At 46.0% G+C, this 22,928-nt stretch overlaps 2 protein-coding genes across 4 annotated transcripts in view; one reads left to right on the top strand and one right to left on the bottom strand.

The window, feature by feature from the left end:
* TMEM63B (transmembrane protein 63B) overlaps nucleotides 1–5,343 on the bottom strand; it is a 97,940-nt gene extending 92,597 nt beyond the window's left edge. Inside the window, exon 1 of one of the 2 annotated variants that reach the window (XM_075925037.2) lies at nucleotides 5,180–5,343. The gene's annotated coding sequence lies outside the window, so the exon portion shown is untranslated. The remainder of the gene's footprint in view (nucleotides 1–5,179) is intronic. The other variant, XM_075925034.2, reaches the window with a different exon arrangement.
* Nucleotides 5,344–5,418: 75 nt separating this feature from the next.
* Nucleotides 5,419–20,483, top strand: MRPL14 (mitochondrial ribosomal protein L14). Of its 2 annotated transcripts, none has more exons than XM_006126512.5 (3): nucleotides 5,419–5,574; nucleotides 15,820–15,913; nucleotides 19,898–20,483. In XM_006126512.5, exons 1-3 carry the CDS (start codon nucleotides 5,460–5,462, stop codon nucleotides 20,262–20,264), a joined length of 576 nt encoding a protein of 191 aa, XP_006126574.4. In that variant the 5' UTR covers nucleotides 5,419–5,459; the 3' UTR covers nucleotides 20,265–20,483. The 2 variants fall into 2 exon arrangements, with proteins under 2 accessions (XP_006126574.4, XP_006126575.1); XM_006126513.5 differs by having other exon boundaries at nucleotides 5,468–5,606.
* The last annotated feature ends 2,445 nt before the right edge of the window (nucleotides 20,484–22,928 follow it).

The following is a 22,928-nucleotide window of genomic DNA, read 5'->3' as shown; positions in this document are numbered from 1 at the left end:
TTAGAGAAGGATCAAAAGCTATTAAAGCCCATCTAGCCTAGATGCCAGTCACAAGGTGAGGTTATCCCTGCAACGTATCCTCAAAGGTTTTCTCCAATCTTAGGGTGAAGCATCTGCAGAAGTAGTCAGTCAGGAGGGACCAGTAAAAATGCAAACCACTTGGTCACTAGGAGTTAGCCCTGGAAATGGACAGTCCTCCCAAAAAGTCAATGGCTTTACACATACACATGCACACGCCCAAAGATTAATTAAGGTGTGGAATAGACTGCTTCAACAACCAGAACAGGGGTACAGCATGTACTGTTCATCTAGATGGGTTGTTTCCTAGACACAGTCACACACATCAGCTTTTGGGCTTCAGGTCCACCTAATGGTCCCCACACTAAGTTCCTCTTTCCCCATACACCACTGAGGTGCATTCCTTACTACCTGCCCTCCATTCAGTTGGGAGCTCTTTAATCAGCAATAGTCTTTAGGCTGCCCACAGTCATAACCCAGACTCTCTGTGTGATGCCTACAAGTGGTCATTGCATCCCACAACTGCCGGGCCTTGAACCACTGGCTGTTGGACCATGGTGGCTATCAGAGCACAAGCCGGCTGTTCCCCGTGGTTCATTTCTGGCAGCTGTGGTGGCTCAGGTGGTGGCAGCAGGAGGAGTTTCCCTTCCTCCTCCCCATGCTGTGCTAGGAAAGGAGGGGGCACAAAGAAGGAGGGAGGTGCGCATACCACCAATGGCCGCTCCCCCTGCCCAGGCGCCCACTTTTGCGAATGGCAGCAGGAGGAGGTGGAGCACGAGACGCCTCCCCAGGGCTCTGCTGCCCCCTCCCACCTGCCCATGCAGCCGCTTTTGCCAGTGGCAGCACTGAGGCGGAGCAGGCGCCTCCCCAGGGCTCCTCCTCTCCTCCCACCCACACAATCTTTTTTGCCAGCGGCAGCAGCAGAAGGCACCTGCCTCCCACCTCCCACCCTGTAATGGAGGCTGGCCAGGGCTCTGCGCTCCCTCCCCACCCATGGGGGTGCAAGATGCATTTGAGGAGGGAGGGGGTACAAAGGAGGAGGGCTGTTCTCCCTGCCCATGCAGCAGTAACAGCCATGCTCTCTAGAGGTGGCAGCTTCACTGTGGTGAGTGCAGGGGTGGGGGCAAAGGGGTGATGGGTGAGGGCATGGTAGGGTCATGGGACAAGAGGGTGTTGGCATGGGCTGTAGGGGTCAGAGATTTAAAGGTCAAAGGGCATGGGGCATAGGAGGGTGTTAGGCACTGGGGAGCAAGAGACGGGGTAGGGGCTTGGCGAACCAGTAACATTTTATGTGCACATTAGCATAGTGATTATTTGCATAACAAATATACAACTAAAATGTTACCAGTCTACCAAATGTTTGTGAATGGGTTTGCTGGTCCACAGCATAAAAAAGTTCGGGGACCACTGCCCCAGTAGACACACTTTTGGGTATGAGAAGGAACATGCAGGGACACACAGACCCACATTCCCCCAAACAGCCACAGCAGTGGGAATTCACTGTTTCATTTATTATATTACCTCATATTTATATTTAAACAATATGACAAGGGAAATATGTAGATTGTGTTATAAAGTATTTTCACAGCAAAATGACTATGTATTATTATTTTAACAACTACAGTTGGTTAACAACATAGGAAAAATATCCAGCTTGCTTAATAATTAAAATCACATAGTGTTTTAGTACCATGCTGCAAAGAGCTTCAGGAGACACATTAAAGAGCCACTTGTGGCTTGCGAGTCTCAGTCTGAGTATCACTGGTCTAGTGGTGGAGCCGGGGACTGAAGGACAGCAGAGTGAGTCCTGGCCCTGCCTTGCTGTACAACTGTGGGGAAGTCCTTTGGCATCTGTGTCTTAGTTTCCCCACCTGCAAGACAGGGATAATACTTAACTATCTTTGCAAAGTGCTTCAAGACTCTTGGAGACATTAGAAGCATTATTAGCCTTCCCCTAACTTCGACATATCTGCCTGATGCCCGTATTTTTTGCTTGCCCCCATCTGCTGTCACTCACCACAATGATGCACTGGAAGAGAGAAGCAATGTCTCCCAAGTGGCCAAGACCCACTCCATACACAAGGGCTATGTCTAGACTGGCCCCTTCTCCGGAAGAGGCATGCAAAGCAGGCAAGTCAGAATAGGGAAATCCGCGGGGGATTTAAATATCCCCCGTGGGATACTTGCAAGTAGGAATAAGAGATCCTCCGGAAAAGGGCTTTATTCCGGAGGATCGCGCCAGTCTAGACGCTCTTTTCCGGCTTTTCCCCAAGCCGGAAAAAAAGCGGCGGACATGTTTATTTAAATCCCGCGGGGGATATTTAAATCCCCCATGGATTTCCCTATTCTGACTTGCCTGCTTTGCATGCCTCTTCCGGAGAAGGGGCCAGTCTAGACATAGCCAAGCTGTATAGAGCAATATCAACGTCTCACATTGCACTTGGAAGGGAAGAGGAAGCCAATGTCATCTTTGGAGAACTGGTGTAATGTCCTGTCGGGCTAATATAGCCACATTCTGTGTCAGATGATCCTTTCAAGGCCAGCCTCACACAGAGCATAGTATCCAGAAAATCAGAGGCCAGGATAAACAAACTAAGGAAATACAACCTAGTTGGAGCTACTATAAAGGTGGGTGCATAACCGGCTAGAAAAACCATTTGCAGAGAGTAGTTACACTATATGCTAAGTGTTATGACCATCGCTAATGTAATTTATCATTGAGATGTGGTTCTATGGTCAGCTATAGGCATCAGCTTTTCATCAGGAATATAGTTGTCTATGGTACATTTGTAGCTGCAGAAATATTGTAACATTCCACTGGTTACATTATATATATAAAATGTAACAATATATACACATTCTACCCTCACTATACATAGTCCTGAAAGTGTAATGGCATGGCATGCCAGCATGAGGGGCTTTGCATCTGGTCGTGGCTATAGAATGAGGGCCTTAAATTGTATGTCCTTAAGGCCAGGATTATGCATATTAATTTTCTGTTTGAATGGAGGTTGAGAACTAGTGAATAATACTTACTTGACAGAAAGGATTGGTACCTAGACTTTATTGCCATCAGCATTTAAAAATATAACTCACACGGTATCCCCATTTATATAAGAGGCAATGTAAGCCAAAGTCCCAACACCTATTGTACATTTCAGGCTGTTCACAGAAGGGTGACTGTTGTTAAGAAGGGGCACTAACTTCAGAACCAATGCAATCAGTACCAAAACTACCAGCCAATCACATCCAACCAGCAAGAGACCCACAAGGCTCTTGGATGCTCATTCATGCCCCTCAGCTTTCCAGAAGACCCTACCCATGTGAATTATGTTATACTCCCACATCAGACATGTCATTTAAAAAAATCTGAAGCTATTTCCCAATTTACAGTGTGGCCAGAAGGAGCATGAGTGCCTCCCCTCCCATTTTTCTTACTGCTCACTAAAAATTCAGGCTTTTAATATTTTGTCTACAATAGTCAAAGAATAAATTCCATCCAGAATGACAAACCTGAACAAAGTTGGGGGTCAACTCCATGCCATTTAATAATATGGCAGGTATACAGTATTGAACATGGCTCAACATTAGCTAATTCATCCCTGGGGTGGAGGGTGGGGGACAGATCAGCATCATGAGATGACGATCCACATTAGCACACTCTGACTTGGAATAAAATTAGACAATATTGCGATCATTAAAGGAAGAATGGAGGAATTCCTAAGTCATAACAAACAGGAATGGCAGCAGCCCAGGATCACACCCCATCTCTCCTGGTTGCCTTCTTTGCTTTTAAGCCAACTTTGTTATTTATAGCAGAGCAGCAGGAGAAACACATCCTGGTAGAAAGTGAGGAGGAAGTGGAGGAGGTGGTAGTGGTGGTGAAGCACTAGTAAAAGGAGAGAAGAGGAAAGGATTGGGGAAAAGAAGTAAGCAAGTGAATAGCTGATGTCAGCATGCAGCAGATAAAAGGGTTTAGGAGGTGTAATCTAGTCTAAGGCAAAATAATTTCCTTATACCTTTGCTTGAGCTGACAAAAATAGCCCCCCTTCCTCCTCAAAACCAGACAGAAGAAAGCATCTCTGACAGAGATCCTAGCTGCCCCAGCTGGTTTTTTTTTGTGTGTGGCTACATTCACATTGTCTCAGAGCCTTTTCAGTCCAGCCAGGCTCCATTAAAAGAAGAATCGGGCAGATTGACAGACAATGAGCTACTGAACAGAAGCAAGGGAGTCCTTTTGCTCCCAGGGGAAGGAGAGTGGATTCAAAGAGATTCCTTTAACTGAGGAGGAGGACGGTGGATTTTGCCTCCAGCGCCCTGGATCTTCCAAGGCCTCTCTCCCAGGAATACTGCTGCAGTTTGAAGGGCGACTGCAGAGTCATCTCCCAAGAAGAACGGCTCTGGAGTGGGACTGTGGAACAGAAGGAAGCAACTCCCCACAAATACACCTTCCGCCAGGGAAAGCGAGACTGCAGCACCGCGAACCCACATCACATCACGCTACCCCACCCCACCAAAAACGGAGAGCAACAAAGAAACACTCCTCTTGCCATCTTGCTTCACGTACACTCGGAGCCTGACAATGAACCCGGATCAGTCCTACCATCCAGCCTCAATAGCAGGAAAATACGTGGCCTCCTTTGCCAATCGGCTTTGACATGGGGACGTGGGGGAGGGAAGGGGAAAGCTGCAAGCAGACAGAGCTGGATCGATTAAAACAAAAATCGCCACCGACACGGGGAACGAGTGTCGCCGGGGACACACCGATACGGCTGGCGTGCGTCTGCGGGCAGCCCGGGCTACTCTGAGACAGCCTCCTAGCCCGCTGCTGGGCTCCCGGCAGAGTCGAAAACCACCCGGGGGCATTTGCGGGAGCCACCTCCCTAGCGGTGGCTCACAGGGAGCCCCGAGCCACCCCGCTACCATTGTTTCAGAGGCAGGCTCAGCGCCACCCTCGGCTCTATGGAGAACCGATCTCGGAGCAGGGAAGGGGAGAGCAGTTCCCACGGGCGGCGAGAGGTGCACGCAGGAGTGAGACATTTCCAGGCTGCCTTGGAGACAGGTCCCTGGTGCTGCTGCAGAGGGAAGAGCGGCGGGGGAGGGGGCGGAGGAAGGGGAAGGAATAAGCCATTGCAATGTCTGTGCCGGGCGGCTCTCTTACCCCAGGGTCAGACACGGACCGGCTCCCCTCTCCTTCTGCCGGGCTCCCGCTGGCCCCTCCGAAGCAGGGAGGGCGGCACCGCACCCACCCACAAGAGGCACCCCGGCCCCTCACCAGCCAAGTCTCCCGCGCCAGCCACTGGCTAGCTCAGCTGGCAGAACTGGTAGGCGGAGAGAGGGACAAGGAGCGAGGGGGCGTGGCCTCTCCTGCGCAGGAGGAGGAGGAGGTAGTAGGGGTGGGAGGGGCTATTCCCAGGACGTCTCGCCAGAGGCTGGTGCGCATGCGCCCCCCCCCTCCCCTCGGGCCGGTTGGAACGCCCGTCCCTCCCTGCCTCATCTCTCAGAGGCGCCTCTCTTGCGCATGCGTGCTGGGATCGAGCGAGGGCCCGGGAGCCTGTGAGTGATTGTGGGGGCCCAGCCCGTGCGGGGTGAGCGTGGCCTGGAGCGGGGCGCTGAGGGTCGGGGGCGGCCGGGCGCTTGGCTGGAGGCAGCTCCGGGCTCCTCTCCTGCGCGGCCGGGCGGGGGTGTCGCGCCCCGGGGGGGGGGGCTGCGCTGTGCAAAGGCCCCGCTTCTCTCGGCGGGGTCCCGGCGCCACGGGGATACAGGACCGAGCAGCCTGGAGGGGCTGTTCTGAAATGCCGGGGGGTTCGGGCTTGGCCCGCGCTCCGCTCATTGGCCTCCCCCCCTTCGCTTGGTGGCAGCCCCGAGCCTGTCCCGCTTCTCTTTCCTGCCGCAAGACCTTTCTGTTAACCTGCCCCGGCCCTTTCTTGTAACCCTTCTGGCGGGCCAGGGGACATTTTGTTCAGGTTTAGATGGGGCTTGGGGTGGCCATCCTGGTGATTCTTTACTAGTGCCGCTAATCCCCAACCAACACTGGGGGCCGTTACTTTAGTGCTGCACACCATGGACCGGCAAACCCATTCACAACGTTTTGGTGGACTGGTCACATTTTATTTGCATATTTCCATATTCGTTGTGCGAGTAATGAATATAAAGATAAAATATTGACAGTCCGCCAAAAGCTTTGCCCCCCAGAGCCGCTGTGAACAGCCTGCTTTAGCTCTGCCAGTCCCTGCCCCATAGAGACCCCCAGACCTTCCAGTGACATCCTCCTATTTCTAGAGCCCCATTACCATAGGGGGTCATGTCACAGGGCCATGCAACTCTGGCCTTGACTGCCAGAGGAGCCGCCACAGCCACATGGCTCTGGTCCCAGCTGCCAGAGGAGCCACAGGCCTCCCACCAAGCAGCTCCAACTCTGGCTTTGGCCGGGGCCACCAGAGCAGCCACAGGCCTCCCACCACACAGCTCCTGCTCTGTCTCTGGCTGGGGCTGCTCCATCTCTGGGGAATGGCTGAAGCTAGGGCCAGGGCCACATGGTGGCTGCCCTGCTGCTCCTGGGATGGGGGCAGCAGCAGCCCACCACATGGCCCCACTCTTGAGCAGCTGAGCTGCCACTGCATGGCTCTGTTGAGGTGGGCGGCCCTCAGAGGGAGCACTGGCTAGGTGATGTATCATAGTCCCCAGAGCTGCCGTGGCCCGGCAGCCAGTGGTTTGCGGACCGGCAGTTGGAACCACTGTAGTAAGAGACACTCCCTGTGTCAATGAACTTATGGTATAACTACAAAAGGTAGACAACATGTATGTCTGTGCTGGATACTCCATAAGTGTATTATAACTCACAATTTTGTTTCTTGAGAACATAAGAACGGCCACACTAGACCAGACCAATTATCCGTCTAGCCATGTTGATAAGAGGGGTTGGGGCAGCACCCATGTAAATGCTTGAACCAACTGTAGTGAAGGTGGTAAATGTTTAATGAAGACAAGCGCAAAAAATTGAAGGTGAAATGGACCAAGACAATTTAATATCGTAGCTGTTTCTCAGTAAAACTTCAGTGGAGACTAAGATTTTATCTTGATAAAAACTGTACCCAGACCTAACATTGGCCTCAACTAGCTCCCTTAGAGTAAAAACTAGCTTGGTCTCCTGCAGAATTTTATATTGAGACAGCTGACTCAGCTCTTTGTGTAAACACACAGCTGTTTTTTCTTTTGCTGAGAAGACAGCCGTAGTTAGATAACAGGTCAGCGGTAGAGCTAAGACTAGAATCCTAGAACTGGAAAGGACCTCAGGGGGTCATCAAGTCCAGTCCTCTGTCCTCATGGCAGGACCAAGCATTGTCTGGTGTCTGTCTAACCACCTCTTAAATATCTCCAGTGATGGAGATTCCACAACCTTCCTAGGCAACTTAGTCCAGTGTTTAACCACCCTGACAGGCAGGAAGTTTTTCCTAATGTCCAACCTAAACTTCCCTTATTGCAGTTTAAGCCCATTGCTTCTTGCTCTAGCCTCAGAGGCCAAGAAGAACAATTTTCTCCCTCTTCCACATAACACCCTTTTAGATACCCAAAAACCGCTATCATATCCCCTCTCTCTTCTCTTTTCTAAACTAAACAAGCCCATTTTGGTTGCATTTCCCTGAGTTTATTAATAAGAAGTTCATGCAAGACCATGTCAAATGCCTTGCTAAAGTCTAGGTATACCACATCCACCGCTTGTCCCTTATCCACAAGGCTTGATATGTTATCAAAGAAAGCTATCAGATTGGTTTGACATGATTTGTTCTTTACAAATCCATGCTGGCTGTTACCTATCACCTTATTACAGATGTTTGCAGATGGGTTCCTTAATTACTTGCTCCATTATCTTCCCTGGCACATAAGTTAAACTGACTGGTCTGTAGCTTCCTGGGTTGTTCATATTTCCCTTTTTATAGATGGGCACTATATTTGCCCTTTTCCAGTCTTCTGGTATCTCTCCTGACTTCCATGATTTTTCAAAGATAATAGCTAAATGCTCAGATGCCTCCTGTATCAGCTCCTTTGGGTATTCTAGGATGCATTTCATCAGGCCCTGGTGACTTCAAGACATCTAACTTATTTTTAAGTAATTTTAACACATTTTTAAACTTCTAAACCTACCCCATTTCCATTGGCATTTACTATGTTAGGCATTCCTTCATCATCAAAGTCGGTGAAAAGTGAAACAAATAAGTCATTGAGCACTTCTTCCGTTTCCAAGTTTCCTGTTGTTGTTTCTTCCTCTTCACAGAGCAATGGGCCTACCCTGTCCTTGGTCTTTCTCTTGCTTCTAATATATTTATAGAATGTTGTCTTGTTACTTTTTATGTCTCTAGCTAGTTTGAATTCATCTTGTGCCTTTGCCTTTCTAATCTTCCCCTTGCATACATGCATCATTTGCTTGTATTCATCCTTTGTAATTTCACCTAGTTTCTGCTTTTTATATGAATCCTTTTTGATTTTTAGATCATATAAGATTTCCCTGTTGATCCAAGGTAGTCTCCTGCCATACTTGCGATCTTTCCTACATAGTGGAATAGTTTGCTTGCAGCCCTTAATAATGTCCCTTTAAAAAACTGCCACCCTTTTCAGTTGTTTTTCTTCTTAGTCTTGTTTCCTATGGGTCCTTACCTACCAGCTCTCTGAGTTTACTAAAATCTGCCTCCCTGAAATCTATTGTCTCTATTTTGCTGTTCTCCCTTATACCATTCCTTAGAATCATGAATACTATGATTTCATGGTCACTTTCACCCAAGCTGCCTTCCACTTTCAAATTTTCAACCAGTTCCACCCTGTTTGTTAAAATCAAATCTAGAACAGCTTCCTCCCAGTCGCTTTCTCCACCTTCTGAAATAAAAAATTGTCTCCAATGCAGTACCAGAGCTTATTACAAAATATGTGCCCTGCTGTTCTAGTTTCCAACAGATAGATATGTTCTTCAACAGATGGGGGATAGTTGAAGTCCCCCATCACACCAAATCCTGGACTTTGGATGATTTTGTTAGTTGTTTAAGAAAAGCCTCATCCACCTTTTCTGGGTAGGTGGTCTGTAGTAAACCCCTAGCATGACGTCACTGTTGTTTTATTTTTATTTTATTTTTTTTACTCCGTTTAACCTAACCCAGAGACTCAACAAGTCTGTCTTCTATGTCCATCTCCACCTCAGTCCAATTGCATTCATTCTTAATATATAAGGCAACACCTCGCTTTTCCTCCCTGCCTATCCTTTCTGAGCAAGCTGTACCCTTCTGTGCCAATATTCCAGATGTGTATATTATCCCACCAAGTCTTTGTGATACCAACTATGTTATAGTTTTGTAGTGCTAATAAATCAACACGTTCTTCCTGCTTATTCCTCATATTTCTTGCATTTATATATAGGCATCTAAGATACTGATTTGATTTTGCCCTCCAGTTCTGCGTTCTCTCCTTTATCTCTGCTATTATAGCCCATGCTCCTTCCCATTTCTGAGCCATTTTCCAGGTCTCCATGTTTTGCACTTAACTGTGGGCTTTGGTTACCTGCCCTCAGGTAAGTGAAAAACATGGAAACCTTGGAGATGGCTCAGAAATGTGAGGGATCATGGACTATAATAGCAGAGATAAAGGAAGGACAAGGCAGAACTGGGGGGAGGGGAGTGGGAAGGAAATCAAATCAGTATCTTTGACTAGAACTCAGTCTTCTGACTTCCTGTTTGTTGTCTTATCTGCTAGATCTCACAAATATTTAAAAGAGATGTTTTGAGATTTGAGATGTATATGTGCATAGCCTGTGGGGACTAGAAAGTAAGATCCAGTAGAGTTTAACAGTACCTAGAACTGATAAGCACCAGCTTATTGATTAACCAGTTAAACTCTTACATTCCTACTTATAACTAATTCCAAATTCTTGTGATTCATTTGGAAACTGTGTAAAAGTAGAATTGTTCCTTCTTTTCTTTTTGAAAGACAGGTGTAATGAATTTTATTGCTGCCTTGAACCAATAAATACCCTGGTTAATAACCAGTCCCATTCATAAATCCTGAATTCTAGAAGACTTAACTCCCTCTGTGTGAGTCTTGGCTTTACAGTCTGTTATTAATATAGAACCAATTATGCCTTTGTAATGAATATCTCCCGTGTTTTTAACACATACAAACTCTTAATCACATCTTTCCTTTTGAAGAAAACTCTTAATTGGTTGAGCCCCTGTAGCTCTCAGTAGGCTCTCATTGAGCACATTGCAGACCTTCCATAAATAAGCCCTTACACTGTTGCTGCAGGTTCAGACATTTGCTTTGTGCATATCATCTTGAATTCATCACCTTCAATTTAATGATGAATAAAGAACTCATTTCTTCCTAGTGTCCAGAATTTGACTTTTTCAGTCTCAGTTTGAAAGAATGGTCATGTTAGATGCTACTCTATCAATAATAAGATTACTCGCTCTCAATTTTAGCAAAGATGTTTTTCCCCCTTTTTTTCAGATTTGTTTTGCACATTTAATAGCAATTTTGTGTGTAGTTGATTTCCATGTTTGCCCTTTTACTTGGCAATAGTGGACAGAAAAATAAGTTAAAAATAGGAAAATGTGATTGTCAGACTACATGCGGTCCCATAGGAAGCAAGTAGCTAACTCATTTTCCAAACTGATTAGATGTCATGTGGATTGTGTCCCTTAAAAATGGATTTTCCTCTTTTTCCATTTTACTCTATTACTACATTTTAAATGCCGAGCTGCAACGGGAGTAGCTCCTGGACCTGGCCTGATCCGGCACTGAGCCGGGCTTGCTCATTCCTGGCTCACGCTGGGTCCAGCAGCCCCTGTCTGCGCAGGCCAGGCTTGGGCATGCTGCACGCAGAGGCTCCTTCATGGCAGCCTCCCTGACTCCTTTCCCTCTGTGCTGCTGTCTTTAGACAGCAGCATGGGAATGGGGAGAGAGGCAGCACTGCCGCAATAGTGCTGGGGGGAACTGGCTTTTAAGCCAGCTCTCCCTAGCACTGGCTCCTGCTCCCCCGCCCCCCTCACTTGTTGCCTCTGATAGAGCATTTCTATGATAAGGCAGCCGCTCTTGACATATAAATGCTACACTGTGTGAAATTGGCTTTTGGTTTGGTGGCTGTCTTGAGTCTGTTTTCAACAGTAGCTACAAGAAGATGCCTTTTCTATACTAACATGAATGATTCAACAGTCAGAAGAATGCTAATATTTAAATATTACTGTTTAATAGTCCCTTGCCTAGCCTAGATAACATACTCTTGTGTGCTGATTGGGCAGTAGCAGCTATAGGTGAGTAGCTCTTGGAACTGCCCAAATGAATGCTTGAGAGGGGCTGGGAAGAACCTTTTACAAATACATGTCAAAGCACTGAAACATTAACAGAGATGACAGTGGAAAGCTAATTTAAGTAAACTAAGTCAATTTGTTGTTCATACATTTGTGGTTACTGTTCTAACAGAATGTACCAAATGCTGTCTCCTCCTCTCTGTCCTGCTTTGAAGATTTGCCAGCATGAGGGAACAGCTCTCTGGAGTGTTGACTTGTTCTGTGCTCAACTGATGGGATAAGTTTCAGTGTTTTATAAGGACTGTTAAATGTGTATTTAAACCCAGCTTTTTATACAGCCACACAGATAGTAAAAAAATAAATCTACCCCTTGGGATTAAGATGGAGAAAAAAAGGCAGGGAGGATAGATCACTTGTTAAACGCTACCCAGATTATATCAGAGCTAAATCTTAACTCAGGAGTGTCTGGCACCCAGTACTATTGACCAAAAAACTGCTTACCTGTTGTTCCCTGGGGATTTGCTGTTTATGTAGTAGTAAGTGCAAGGTGTGTTTCACTGCAGTAGCTAAATTGCAGGGCATTTCAGATTAAAGGGAGTGTTAAGACTAGTGGAATGTGATGGGAAAGAGGGAATGGAAGACTCTTTCAGCATTGCTATAAAGATGGAATACTGATCACACAGTTCTTGAATACTGTCCACTTGAATAATGCAGAGTGTGTATTGTGTCAGTGGCCGGGTAATTTTACGCCACACAGAGGCTTTGGGGTTAGAAGCATCCAGCAGCTTTCCATGAACCAATGGCTAGCCAATGAAATGCTCAGTGTTTTCCAGGAGTTCACCACCAATGACAATTTGTGGGGGAAGGGGGAGGAGAGACTTGTGCTGGAGTAGGCTGGTGGAGCACCTGAATCTTCACAGTTGAGTAGGGATGTAAAAGAGTTTAAATAGTTAACTAGTTAAACTACTAACATTTTAGTTATTTAACTAGTTAAACACCCTCCTGGCTTCTGCTGCTCTAACACAGGGTGGAGGAGGTGGTTTCCTGCTGGCATGCCTGCGCCAAGTCCGACTGACAGTGGTTTTGGCTGGCAGGGGCTAGAGACCCACTTGCTTGCCCCATGAAGCTGAGGCTGGGATGCTGGAACACCCCATGCTAAGTCGGAGCAGCTGGGGTTCTTGTCTGACACCCTGATGCAGGCAGGGTCCCGCTGGCCGACACAGGCACAGCCCTGCCTGCCGCTCCCCATAGCAGACTGAACTCAGCCAGGGTTGCTTGAGCCTACTGTGGTTGGCTGTGAAACCGGTTTTCCAGTAAGCATTCTGGTAAACCTAATGCTTATTGGATAATTGGTTAAACTGGATAACTAGTTAACATCCCTAGTGTTGAGGGAAAGTCCCTGGCTGTGATAGGCACCTGAGAAGAGAACTAGAGTGGATTGCAAGTCAGCCTCCATGTATGTGAGGAGAGCACAGTTCTCAGCATACTGAAGATCAGTAATAACAGTCCCGGTTACCTACGTTTTAGAATGAAGGTGTCACAGGTTGAGTATTGCATGGACCTCCAGCTCTTCAATCTGAATTTCAGAAGAAAAGTGGTCACAAATAAGAATCAAGATCATGGCAAGTCAGAAAAAAAGGGTTGGGGTCAACAACACAGCCTTGCTTAACACCAGTATGGATTGAGAATGGGGCCCTTTTTTCATCCTAGTCATAAGAGGACTCATGGGGGGAGAGAGGAAACTCCACAAAGACACCTGAAAGTATGTCTTAAGAAGGGAGGCTTGACCCCATGAATTGGAAAGAGCTGGCTGGCAATACACCGCAGTGGCGTCCCATCTTGCACCAAGCCTCAGCCTGTTATGAAAAGAATCACTTTGCTCAAGGTGCTAAGAAATGGCAGAGGAGGAAGGAAGTCTACTGTATCCCAGCCAGCTGTTGTGTTCTCTCCCTGCACCCACTCATCGTATTATATATGGAAAAATGTGTAGAACATGGATCAGATTCCTCAGTCATCTTAAATCTCATTAGTGACTTTTTCCCCCTGGCAGGCATCATCCTGCATCCAGCCACCACTGAAAGATAAGAAGTGTAGAGTTTAACAGAGAGCGTGAAACATAAGAGGCAGACAGGCACTGGTATTTCTCATTGATGCCTTCTGTTGGAAAGATCCATGGCCTAGACAGAGGCTCTGGAGTTGTGTGTGTATTTAATTCAGGGGTAGGCAATAATTTTTGGTGGGGGGGCACTCCAAGACTTTAAAAAGTGGTCAAGGGCCACACTTTTCTGTGGAGGTGGTGTGGGGTCTAGGATGGAGGTTGGGTGCAGAAGGGTACGTGGGGTAAGGGACTGGAGTGTAGGAGACAGTGAAGTCTGAGGGAGTTTGGGTGAAGGAGGAGGTTGTGACCTGGTCAGGTAATTGAGGTGTAAGGTCAGGGAGGGAGTATGGGTGCAGGAGAGGATTCTGGCCGGGGGAAGGGGGGGTACAGGGTCTGGGAGGGAGTTGTGACCTGGGTGCAGGGGGCAGAGGGTTTGGAAAGTGACCTAGGGGAGGGAGTTGGGGTGCAGGAGGGGCAAGGATGCCAGAGTCAGGCTTTGGCTGGGAGGCGCTTACCTAAGCATCTCCCAGCCAGCAGCCCTGTAGCACCCCCCAAGGCAGGATGGGCTCTCTGCCTACTGCAGCACCAAAGCATTGAAAATGCAGCCTCCTCCCTCTGCGTGGCTCTTCATTCTGCGAGAGGGGAGAGGCTTGCGCTGCCCCCATTCCCAGGCCAAATCTCTCAGCTCCTATTGTCTGGTTGTTCTGGCCGCTAGGAGCTGAGAGATTGGGTGGGGTCAGTTCCTATTGGCTGGTTGTTCCTGACTAATAGGAGCTGAGGATTAGTCTGGGGGCATGGAGATGACCTGAAGCTTCTCTCTCCCTCCAGAATAGAGTCTCACACGGAGCAGCCCTGTGTTGCATGCCTATGGGGCCCGGGAGGGTCGGCCATGGGCTGGATCCGGTGGCCTGATGGGCCTTATCTGGCCTGTGAGAGGTATCTTGCCCATCCCTGACTTACTTTCACTTCATTAAGTAAAACTGAGCATATAGATGGTTAGCAAAACTGGGGACAAAGTCTGTGTCGTCAGTGCCAGGAAAGGTATGTGTTTAGGGTTAGGCAACTGAAGCAATCTGGCTGTAAAATCCCAGTGGAGTCAAGGCATAGAGAGTCTTAACCTTGATGTAGCTAGGCAAGGTCAACATTAATCTTTCTGCCACATCTGACAAAGTGTTTTTGACCTATGATAGCTTATACCCAAATAAAACTGCTAGTCTTTAAGGTGCCACAGGACTCCTCGTTGTATTTTAAGGTTTCAGAGAGGTAGCCGAGTTAGTCTGTAACTGGAAAAACTTAAAAAACAACAAATAGTCTTGCAGCACCTTAGAGGCTAACAAAACATGTAAATGGTATCCCGAGCTTTTGTGGGCACAACCCACTTCAGATGAATGGAGTTAATAAAGATCCAGTTTCTAAATACATAGGGAATGTGGGGGAAGGGGGGGGGGAGAAGGAAAAAGCATTTTTTGTATTTTAAGTGTTAGTTCAGGAAGGAGAGAGGCAAAAGGGAGTCTTGTTTAAAATAATCTAGTTATACCGTATGGTCATAGATGCAAAGAAATAAAGGTGCCTAAAATATAGGTCTGGGAGAAAGTCAGGGAATCTAGTTTTGCATTTTTGGTATCTGATAAATTCATGCCTAAGTCTTACAAAAGGCTATAAGAGTTCGGAATGCTGCAGGAACTGAAGGATGGCATTACTACTCAGTGCTGTGTCTCCTGAAAGAACTTTGAGTTATAGGGATTGTGTCCTGTGGACACCCTAAGTGGGGAAATATTGTCTGAAAATAGCATTGGGGTCTACAAACTAGAGGAGTGCTTGCTGCTCTCTAAGATTTGGAACACCATTGATCAGTGGGAATTTGAGCTTCATTCCTTTCATGTTTTCTAGTGACTTGACTCTTGCAATCCACAAACTCACAGATTTTTTTTTTATTTAAACCTGCATTAAAGGAATCAGAATTTTCTTTTTCCGTTTTGGTTCTTGTTTTTATGGAGAATTTTAATAGATGTTAATGGTTGCATAAAGTCTCTTACATAGAGATTATGTTTTCTACATGCAGGGCCACAATTCCAAAAATTAATGGTTTATGGCTTGCATTGAGGGAAAATGCACTAAGATGATATATTTCCCCGTAGGTAGAAAACTGCACTGTAGTGATATTGAACTTACTACTGCCACTGCAATATGCCTGAGTTGTACTGGTTGTTGGATTCAAACAGGGACTGTTGCTCTGGTTTGTCCAATGCTGGGGATGCTGTCAGCACTCAAGTAATGTATGCTCAGAGTACAATATTTGTACATCCCAAATGTGTCTTTGGCGTTCTAGCCTATGATTTACTTAACAAAAAAACCCTTGAAATCAGCACTATCCATTTTCCAGAATCCACAATTCTCTTGTTTCTCATGCAGGGCTTGTCACCAGAATCTCAATGGCTTTCTTGAGTAGGCGACTGGGCTTGCTGTTAACCCAAGTAAACAGAGCAGTTGAGCAGCGACATTTCAGGTACTTTTCAAATACTGTAAGCGGAATTTATTGAAATGCCTGTTGTTTTCTTAAACTGAGTATTTTTCATGTTTAAAGGGACATTTAGTATCTCAAACACAAAATGTCATGATTCTAATTTTATATAAAATCAGTGTCATAGAAACATTGTAATTACAATCCATGAAAAGACATTCAGAAGATTGCCTAAGCAATCCAAATACAACAATGTATGCTGGTGCCTGACAGTCAAGACATGATACTGGCTGTGGGCCTGATCCAATGATCAGATCTTGTGGCTGTGTACTGAGTTCTTGTATCTATTTGATTGCATGATCGGGGTTTGTGAGCAGAAGGTAAAGCTGCCTTGTTACTTTTGCCACCTGGAATATGATTTGCAGAAAAGATAACAAAGCCCCGAGTGGTGAAAAGTCAAGTTACATGCTTAGAATTCTTCAGGTGTTGATTGTGTAGTATTTAGACCACAAATAATTTTAAAAATTCTTTCCTTGTATCTTGACTGTGTCCCTTATGTAGCTTTCTTTTTCTTTTAAAGTGCCAGTCCCTGCCTCTAGGAATTTAAAGTCTCATTTATTAATTTCATACACTGCAACGTATTGACTAGTCTTTAAGACCTCGATCCTGCAATATGCTGTGTGTGGATGTGTGGAGCCACCAACACAGTATTCATTGCAGGATTGATTAGAGATGGGCTTATCAACACTGCAAGTTACTGCTCTGTAACTTTCTGGCTAGGGTGTGAACTCCCCAAGTGCAGCAAGTTATGGCTCTGTAAAGTGCCAGTGTAAAGTCTCCCCGCACTGTTAGCTACTCCCTTTGTGGAGGTGGTTTACCTAGAGCCGTGGTCTCCAACCTTTTTAAGCAGGAGATCACTTTTTTGAATTTAAGTGCAATCCAAGATCTACCTCAAACCCAAACACCCTTGCCCCTTCTGCGAGGCCCCACCCCCAGCTCACTCCATCCTCCCTCCTTTTCAACAGGCATTGGGGCACAGGCTCTGGTCTTGGATTAAGGGATCTGGAGTGCAGGGGGGCTCTGAGCTGAGCCTGGGCCAGGCAGTTGGAGTACCAGAAGGGGTTCTAGGTGCAGGCTCTGGGAGGGTGTTTGGATACAGGGGTTTTCAGGCTAGGGCAGGAGTTTGGGGTGTAGGAGGGGGTTCATGACTGGGGTAGGGTTTCAGGATGTAGGCTCCAGCGGGGCCCCGCTGACCTCAGGTAGCGCCTTAGTGGTGGAGCAGTGGGGCTAAGGCAGGCTCACCCCTGCTCTGGCCCTGTACCACTCTCAAAAGCAGCCAGCAAACTCCATCCCAAGTCCTGTTGTGCCCCCTCTCTGCTCTGTGGAAATAGGATACAGAGTGGGAGAGGGGGCACCTTGGCGTGAGCACCGCACCCTCTCCTGCACTGCACAGAAAGCTTATGGATCCTGAAAGGGACAGCTCCACAGCAAAGAGCAGGAGATGCACAGCACTCTGGGGACTCAGCTGAAGTGCCAGTGCTTGATAGCCACTTTGCCAAACCAGTCGGAATCCCCTGTCAGAGGCTCCAAGATCTACCAGTAGATCCCGATCGACTGGTTGGCGACCACTGACCTAGAGCATTGGTGCCGTAGCCACACTGATGTCTTAAAATGCTTTAAATTTGAATGTGTATTAAAGCCTAAGTTTGCAAGGGGAGTGTTAGTATAATAAATGGACTCTTTATTAGTCATTCACGTCACGCCCATCATTGTAGTAAAGGGACATTATTAAGGGCCCAAAAGCAAACTATTCCACTGCATAGGAAAGATAGAAAGTATGGCAAGAGACCTCCTTGGCTTAACCAGGAGATCTTACATGTCCTAAAAATAAAAAAGGAGTCATATAAAAAGTGGAAACTATGTACAGTTACAAAGGATGAATACAAGTAAACAATGCAAGTATGCAGGGAAAAGATTAGAAAGGCAAAGGCATATGGTAGGTTTAGAAGTTTAAAAAAAAAGTTAAAAATTACTTAGAGATAAGTTAGATGTCTTCAAGTCACCAGGGCCTGATGAAATGCATCTTAGAATACTCAAGGTGCTAATAGAGGAGGTATCTGAGCCTTTAGCTATCATCTTTGAAATATCATGGAAGTCGAGAGAGATTCCAGAAGACTGGAAAAGGGAAAATATTGTGCCCATCTATAAAAAGGGAAATAAGAACAGCCCAGGAAACTACAGATCAGTCAGTTTAACTTCTGTGCCAGGGAGATAATGGAGCAAGTAATTAAGGAATCCATTTGCAAACATCTGGAAGATAATAAGGTGATAGGTAACAGCCAGCATGAATTTATAAAGAACAAATCTTGTCAAACCAAGAACCTGCCAGCTCTTAATACATTTAAAAAGCAGAAGTGCAGTGGGGGGGGGGGGGGACGACACCTGGCATGAGCCAGGAATCAGGTGTCCTGGCTCACATCTAAGAGCAGGCTCTTAATATATTTAAAAGGCAGAGCTGCAGTGAGGTTAGCAGGTCGTCGTTTCCCCCCCCCCCCTCCCTCCGCCCCGCCCAGGAGCTAACCCTGTTGTGGCTCCCTCTCCTTATTGACTAGTCAGTTGTTGATTAAGCTAAATTTAACATCCCCCTGCTGTACTTGATGAGTCTGGAAGTTTGTGTACCACTCCTTTCAGGAGGGTGGGAGACAAATTTATGTGCATAAATCCTTTATGTTCAAGAGAGAATGAGGGAGATCTTGTGGTTGTTACAATAATCTGTAAAACTAGGGAGAGCCTGAGTGGATAGGCTGGCCTTTCACCATGAACTTCTTTGAGTGACCATGTGTAATTCAGTAACTAACAACAGATTGGACTTCCCTGGTCTGGCACCTTGGGGACTTGACTGGTCCTGAACGAGCGATTTTTGCCTGGCCCCTCTGCAATTCATGGGAATAACAAAAGTAAAAAAAAAAAAAAAAAAAGCAGGGGTGGACCGGGAGGCGGGCCATCTCTGCTCTGGCCTGGTTGCCCGTCTCTGGCCAGTTCATGCTCTGTTCCTTATTTTGAATTATGAAGAGAATTTTCCTTTAAGTTCCACCTAAGTGGCACCTGTGCGCATTTGCAGACGGCAGTGGGGCTTCACAGATGTCTCTTGAAGGGAGAATGTAGTATATATAGAACCTTTATTACTCATGAAGACATGCATGAAACAAAAAGCTCAGTTTGATTCTCAAGTCCCTGGTGCTGTTTTTGGCACTGACTAAAAAACCAAACCCCAAATCCTTTCACTTTTAAACTGAACACCTTGCATGTGGAGGTTCTAAAGGGTGAAGTAAACATGAAGCTCTGCAGTGTCATGTTTTGAGGCAACGATGGGCAACGTAATCTAGTGAGTGGGCTTTATGAGTCGCCCTCCATCTCAGTGGGAAGCAAGATTGTTGCAGCCAAAACTGTCCCCTGGGATAGGATAATTTTGCTAACTGTGCTTGCATAGCTAAAATTTGTGGGATGTGCTAATTGAATCATAGCAGTGCTTTGATTGGATAAAGGGGGAGCACATAGCTCTTACAGTCAGTGTTGTATACAAGCAGCATGCAACTCACTTACCATGCCCTTGCTTCACCTGTGTGTCACTTTAGTAATACTGATAGGAGCAAAACTACATGGACAGAAACCAGTAGAATCTGGCAACCCCATGCATGGGCAATGATAAACAAAATGCCTTGCAGGCCAGACATAGAACCTTGATGGGCTGCATGTTCACCAGGGTGTTAGTTATATTTCAGAATACCCTGTTAAAATTTAGCCTGAATAATTTGTTTACATTTAGTAAATTGTACATGAAGCCCAAAGTAGCACCTGACTTTCAAAGAACACTTTCCATGCAGTAATGTATGACCAGTATAGAATGTATTTCTCACTGACTCCTTATTACAAGCTCATGTATCAGTTTTATACTGTGCTGGCTTTGCTCTTGATCCCTAAGAATTGTTTGAGAATCTCTGTCTAGCATTCTTACTTCTCTTTTCCCAGCATCACTGGCGCATGCAGCGCAATACAGAAAATGACCCGCGTGCGAGTGGTGGACAACAGCACCTTGGGGAACACGCCATACCATCGGCCACCCAAATGCATCCATGTGTATAACAAGAGTGGAGTTGGTAAAGTGGGAGATAAAATTCTCCTGGCTATCAAAGGAGAAAAGAAAAAGGCTTTAATTGTAGGTCACAGGAGGCCTGGCCCTTGCATGACACCTAGATTTGATTCCAACAATGTAGTGCTCATTGAAGACAATGGAAACCCAACTGGGACTAGAATAAAAACCCCAATACCCTTGATCCTGCGGAAGCACGAAGGAGAGTTCTCTAAAGTGTTGGCCATTGCCCAAAACTTGGTGTGAAGACTAAGAAAGGTCTTGGATTGTCCTGCTGCATAATCTTGGAAACCATAAGAGTTCCATGTGCTTCAATTTAAGAATTAAGGTTCATTTGGAGACTTATCTTCTGATTGTGAATTAAGAATAAAAGATTGTAAAGATTAAAAAACATTTTTTAAGTACTTTGGCAGAAACATCTGAAAGGATGTGATGCAGTTAGGTAATAAAACTATTTTAGATTAACCCTTTCCCTCCTGTGGTGTTAACCTGATCTAAGATCATTAACACTTAATATGTTAAAACTCTAACTTGCTTTGCTCAGTTATATTGGTTTTTTACTCTTTTGCGTTTCTCAGTTTTGACAGTGTGAGCATTGAGAATACTTTCTGATGCGTAATGCACAAATAAGTACAGTTCCTGCCCCCAAAGATCTTGCAAGTCTAAAAGACTCAGATAAAAAACACGGGGGGGAAAGCCAGAGAAAAGTATATGATTGAAATTAAATGTTGAAGTGCTAAAGGCATTTGAGTGATGGCTTAGTCTCCTAGGACCTTGCAGAAAAAAGCAAGTCTTCAGGAGGGTTTGTTATGAGGATAGCTGTGGGGAATTACCATAGTGGTAGTGAGAAGTTGCTCCATGTCTGTGGGCACTCCAGAGGAAGGTGCAGAGGTGAGAATGGGAGTGAAAACAAATGGGGGCCTGAGGGAATCTGATAAGATCTGAGATGCAAGCCAGGACTGAGGTTAGGGATATTAAATATTGGTTAATTGAATAGTCGATTAACCTCATGAATTCTTCTTGGTTACTCGACTATTCTATAGTCCCTGGGGGTGGGAACAGCAGCCAGTGTGCTCTGACCTCTCTCCTGAGGAGCCCCCTGCCGCTCTACGTTGCTACCTCTGTATCGGAGGCAGTGGCACGGGATGGTAGGAGGGAGCTGGTCCACAAAGGGAGCCAGTTTAAAAAACAGTTCCCCTCATGGCCTGGCTGCCTCTTGCCCCACGCTGCTGCCTCTGATACAGAGGCAGAAGCACAAGGTGGCAGCAGCCCCTGTCTGGTGTGAGTCGGAACTGAATCGGGCTGCCTGCCCGCCTGGCTCCTAATTACACTTTAAATGCAGAGCCTCAGCAGATCTTGGACCTTGCGCAAGCCAGGACTGAGCTGGGCTGCTGTCCAGCATGCTAAAAAATGTACTGGCAAGGGGGGGGGGGAGGGAAATGCATGTAGTCTATAGCATTAATGTATAAGCTTTTGCTTATCCGTTAATCAACTACACTATTACATACCTAACTCAGGTGTGTAGAGTCTTGAAGGGGAGGGCTTTGGAAATAAACTAGTCTGTTTTGTTTTCTAGTTCTCTGCACTAGCTCTTAGGTTCAAGTTGCAAAGGTTGCTGTGGAAGGTGTATATTCAGACTGTTTCTTGTGTGTTTTAAACCAAATCTTTTTAATAATTTTAAAAGTAAATTAAAATTGGGTTTAAACTAGACCCAGTCTCTTTTTAGAAAACTTCTTTTTTGAATCCTTTCAGGTTCCTTTTTTCACCTTCACACCACCAGCTTTCCGGGTTCTCAGCCTTGTGGTGTAACTAAAGAAAAGACTAGTTCTAGTCTAACCCAGGACAGTTTCTTCATCTCATTTTATAGCAATCTCCTTCCAAACAAACCTTTGAGGGGACATTTATGTCACTTTTTTGTGCAAGACCTGTTGTGTCTGTGGTAGAAAAGAGGCCCTGCCCTGGGCTCTAACTCTAAGGATAATTAAGCTTTGGAGTAGGCACCCCCACAAGGCTCTGGAATCCCTGTTAGAGGTTTTTAAGAACAGGACGGGAAAATACCTGTTGGTGATGGTCTAGTTATACGTGAACCTCCTCAGTGCAGAGTGCTGGACTCACTAGATGACTTCTCAAAGTCCCTTCCAGTTCTACATTTCTGTGATTCTGTGGTCAGTAGGAACGCCACTTCTGGTGGTTAACAGTGATCAGTGCAGGTAGGTTAGATACCTGAGCCTGAGTTTGTTACTATTCTACTATAGGGAGTTGCAAACATAGGCATTGTAGAAAGTCATTTTTGGTTGAGCGTGGGCCCAGAATGGCATGATACTTTTAGGGAGTTTCAGCTGCTGTGACTTATTTTAAAATCAGCACTACAGTGTTCCACAGTGTCACAGGCATCTGCCACCTTGGGAAGCAAACATCTGACTTACATGTTGCATCAAGGCTTACGAAGTGCTGGCTAAGGACTGGGAAAGATTGCATACAGCTGATGCAATACAGTCAGGGCTCTGGCGGGATAAAGGTGGCTATGTGAAAATCCCATGAGTTAAATTAAATTCTATCTGTAATCCTTTTCATATTCTCCAGGTTAGTGGAGTAGCAGTGATGGTTTATTTGTTATAATAATTCTGATTGTTAAAGGCATGGGCAGCAGAAATGATCCGATTGTTTCCTAAAAAGAATCACAAAATCCTACATTAGAGGGAGTGAAGACAGAAGCATTCACTATTTCTGCACTCGTGGTGCCCTCTAGTGGATCTCCATTGCCTGAATGAGTCTTGCAGCTGGGATTTTATATAGCTGAAAGCCATCTTCTTTCCTCTGAATTACGTATTTATAAACCCCATGTGGAGGTAGTCCAGACATTTAGCATTGCCTCTCTTATAGGTGTAAGGCAACCTCTGAGATCTTTAG

Source organism: Pelodiscus sinensis, chromosome 3 (assembly GCF_052426305.1).
Source record: "Pelodiscus sinensis isolate ZL-2025 chromosome 3, ASM5242630v1, whole genome shotgun sequence".
Lineage (NCBI taxonomy): Eukaryota > Metazoa > Chordata > Testudines > Trionychidae > Pelodiscus > Pelodiscus sinensis.
The sequence above is the reverse complement of the archived record's forward strand: the minus strand, read 5'-3'. Positions and strand labels throughout refer to the sequence as shown.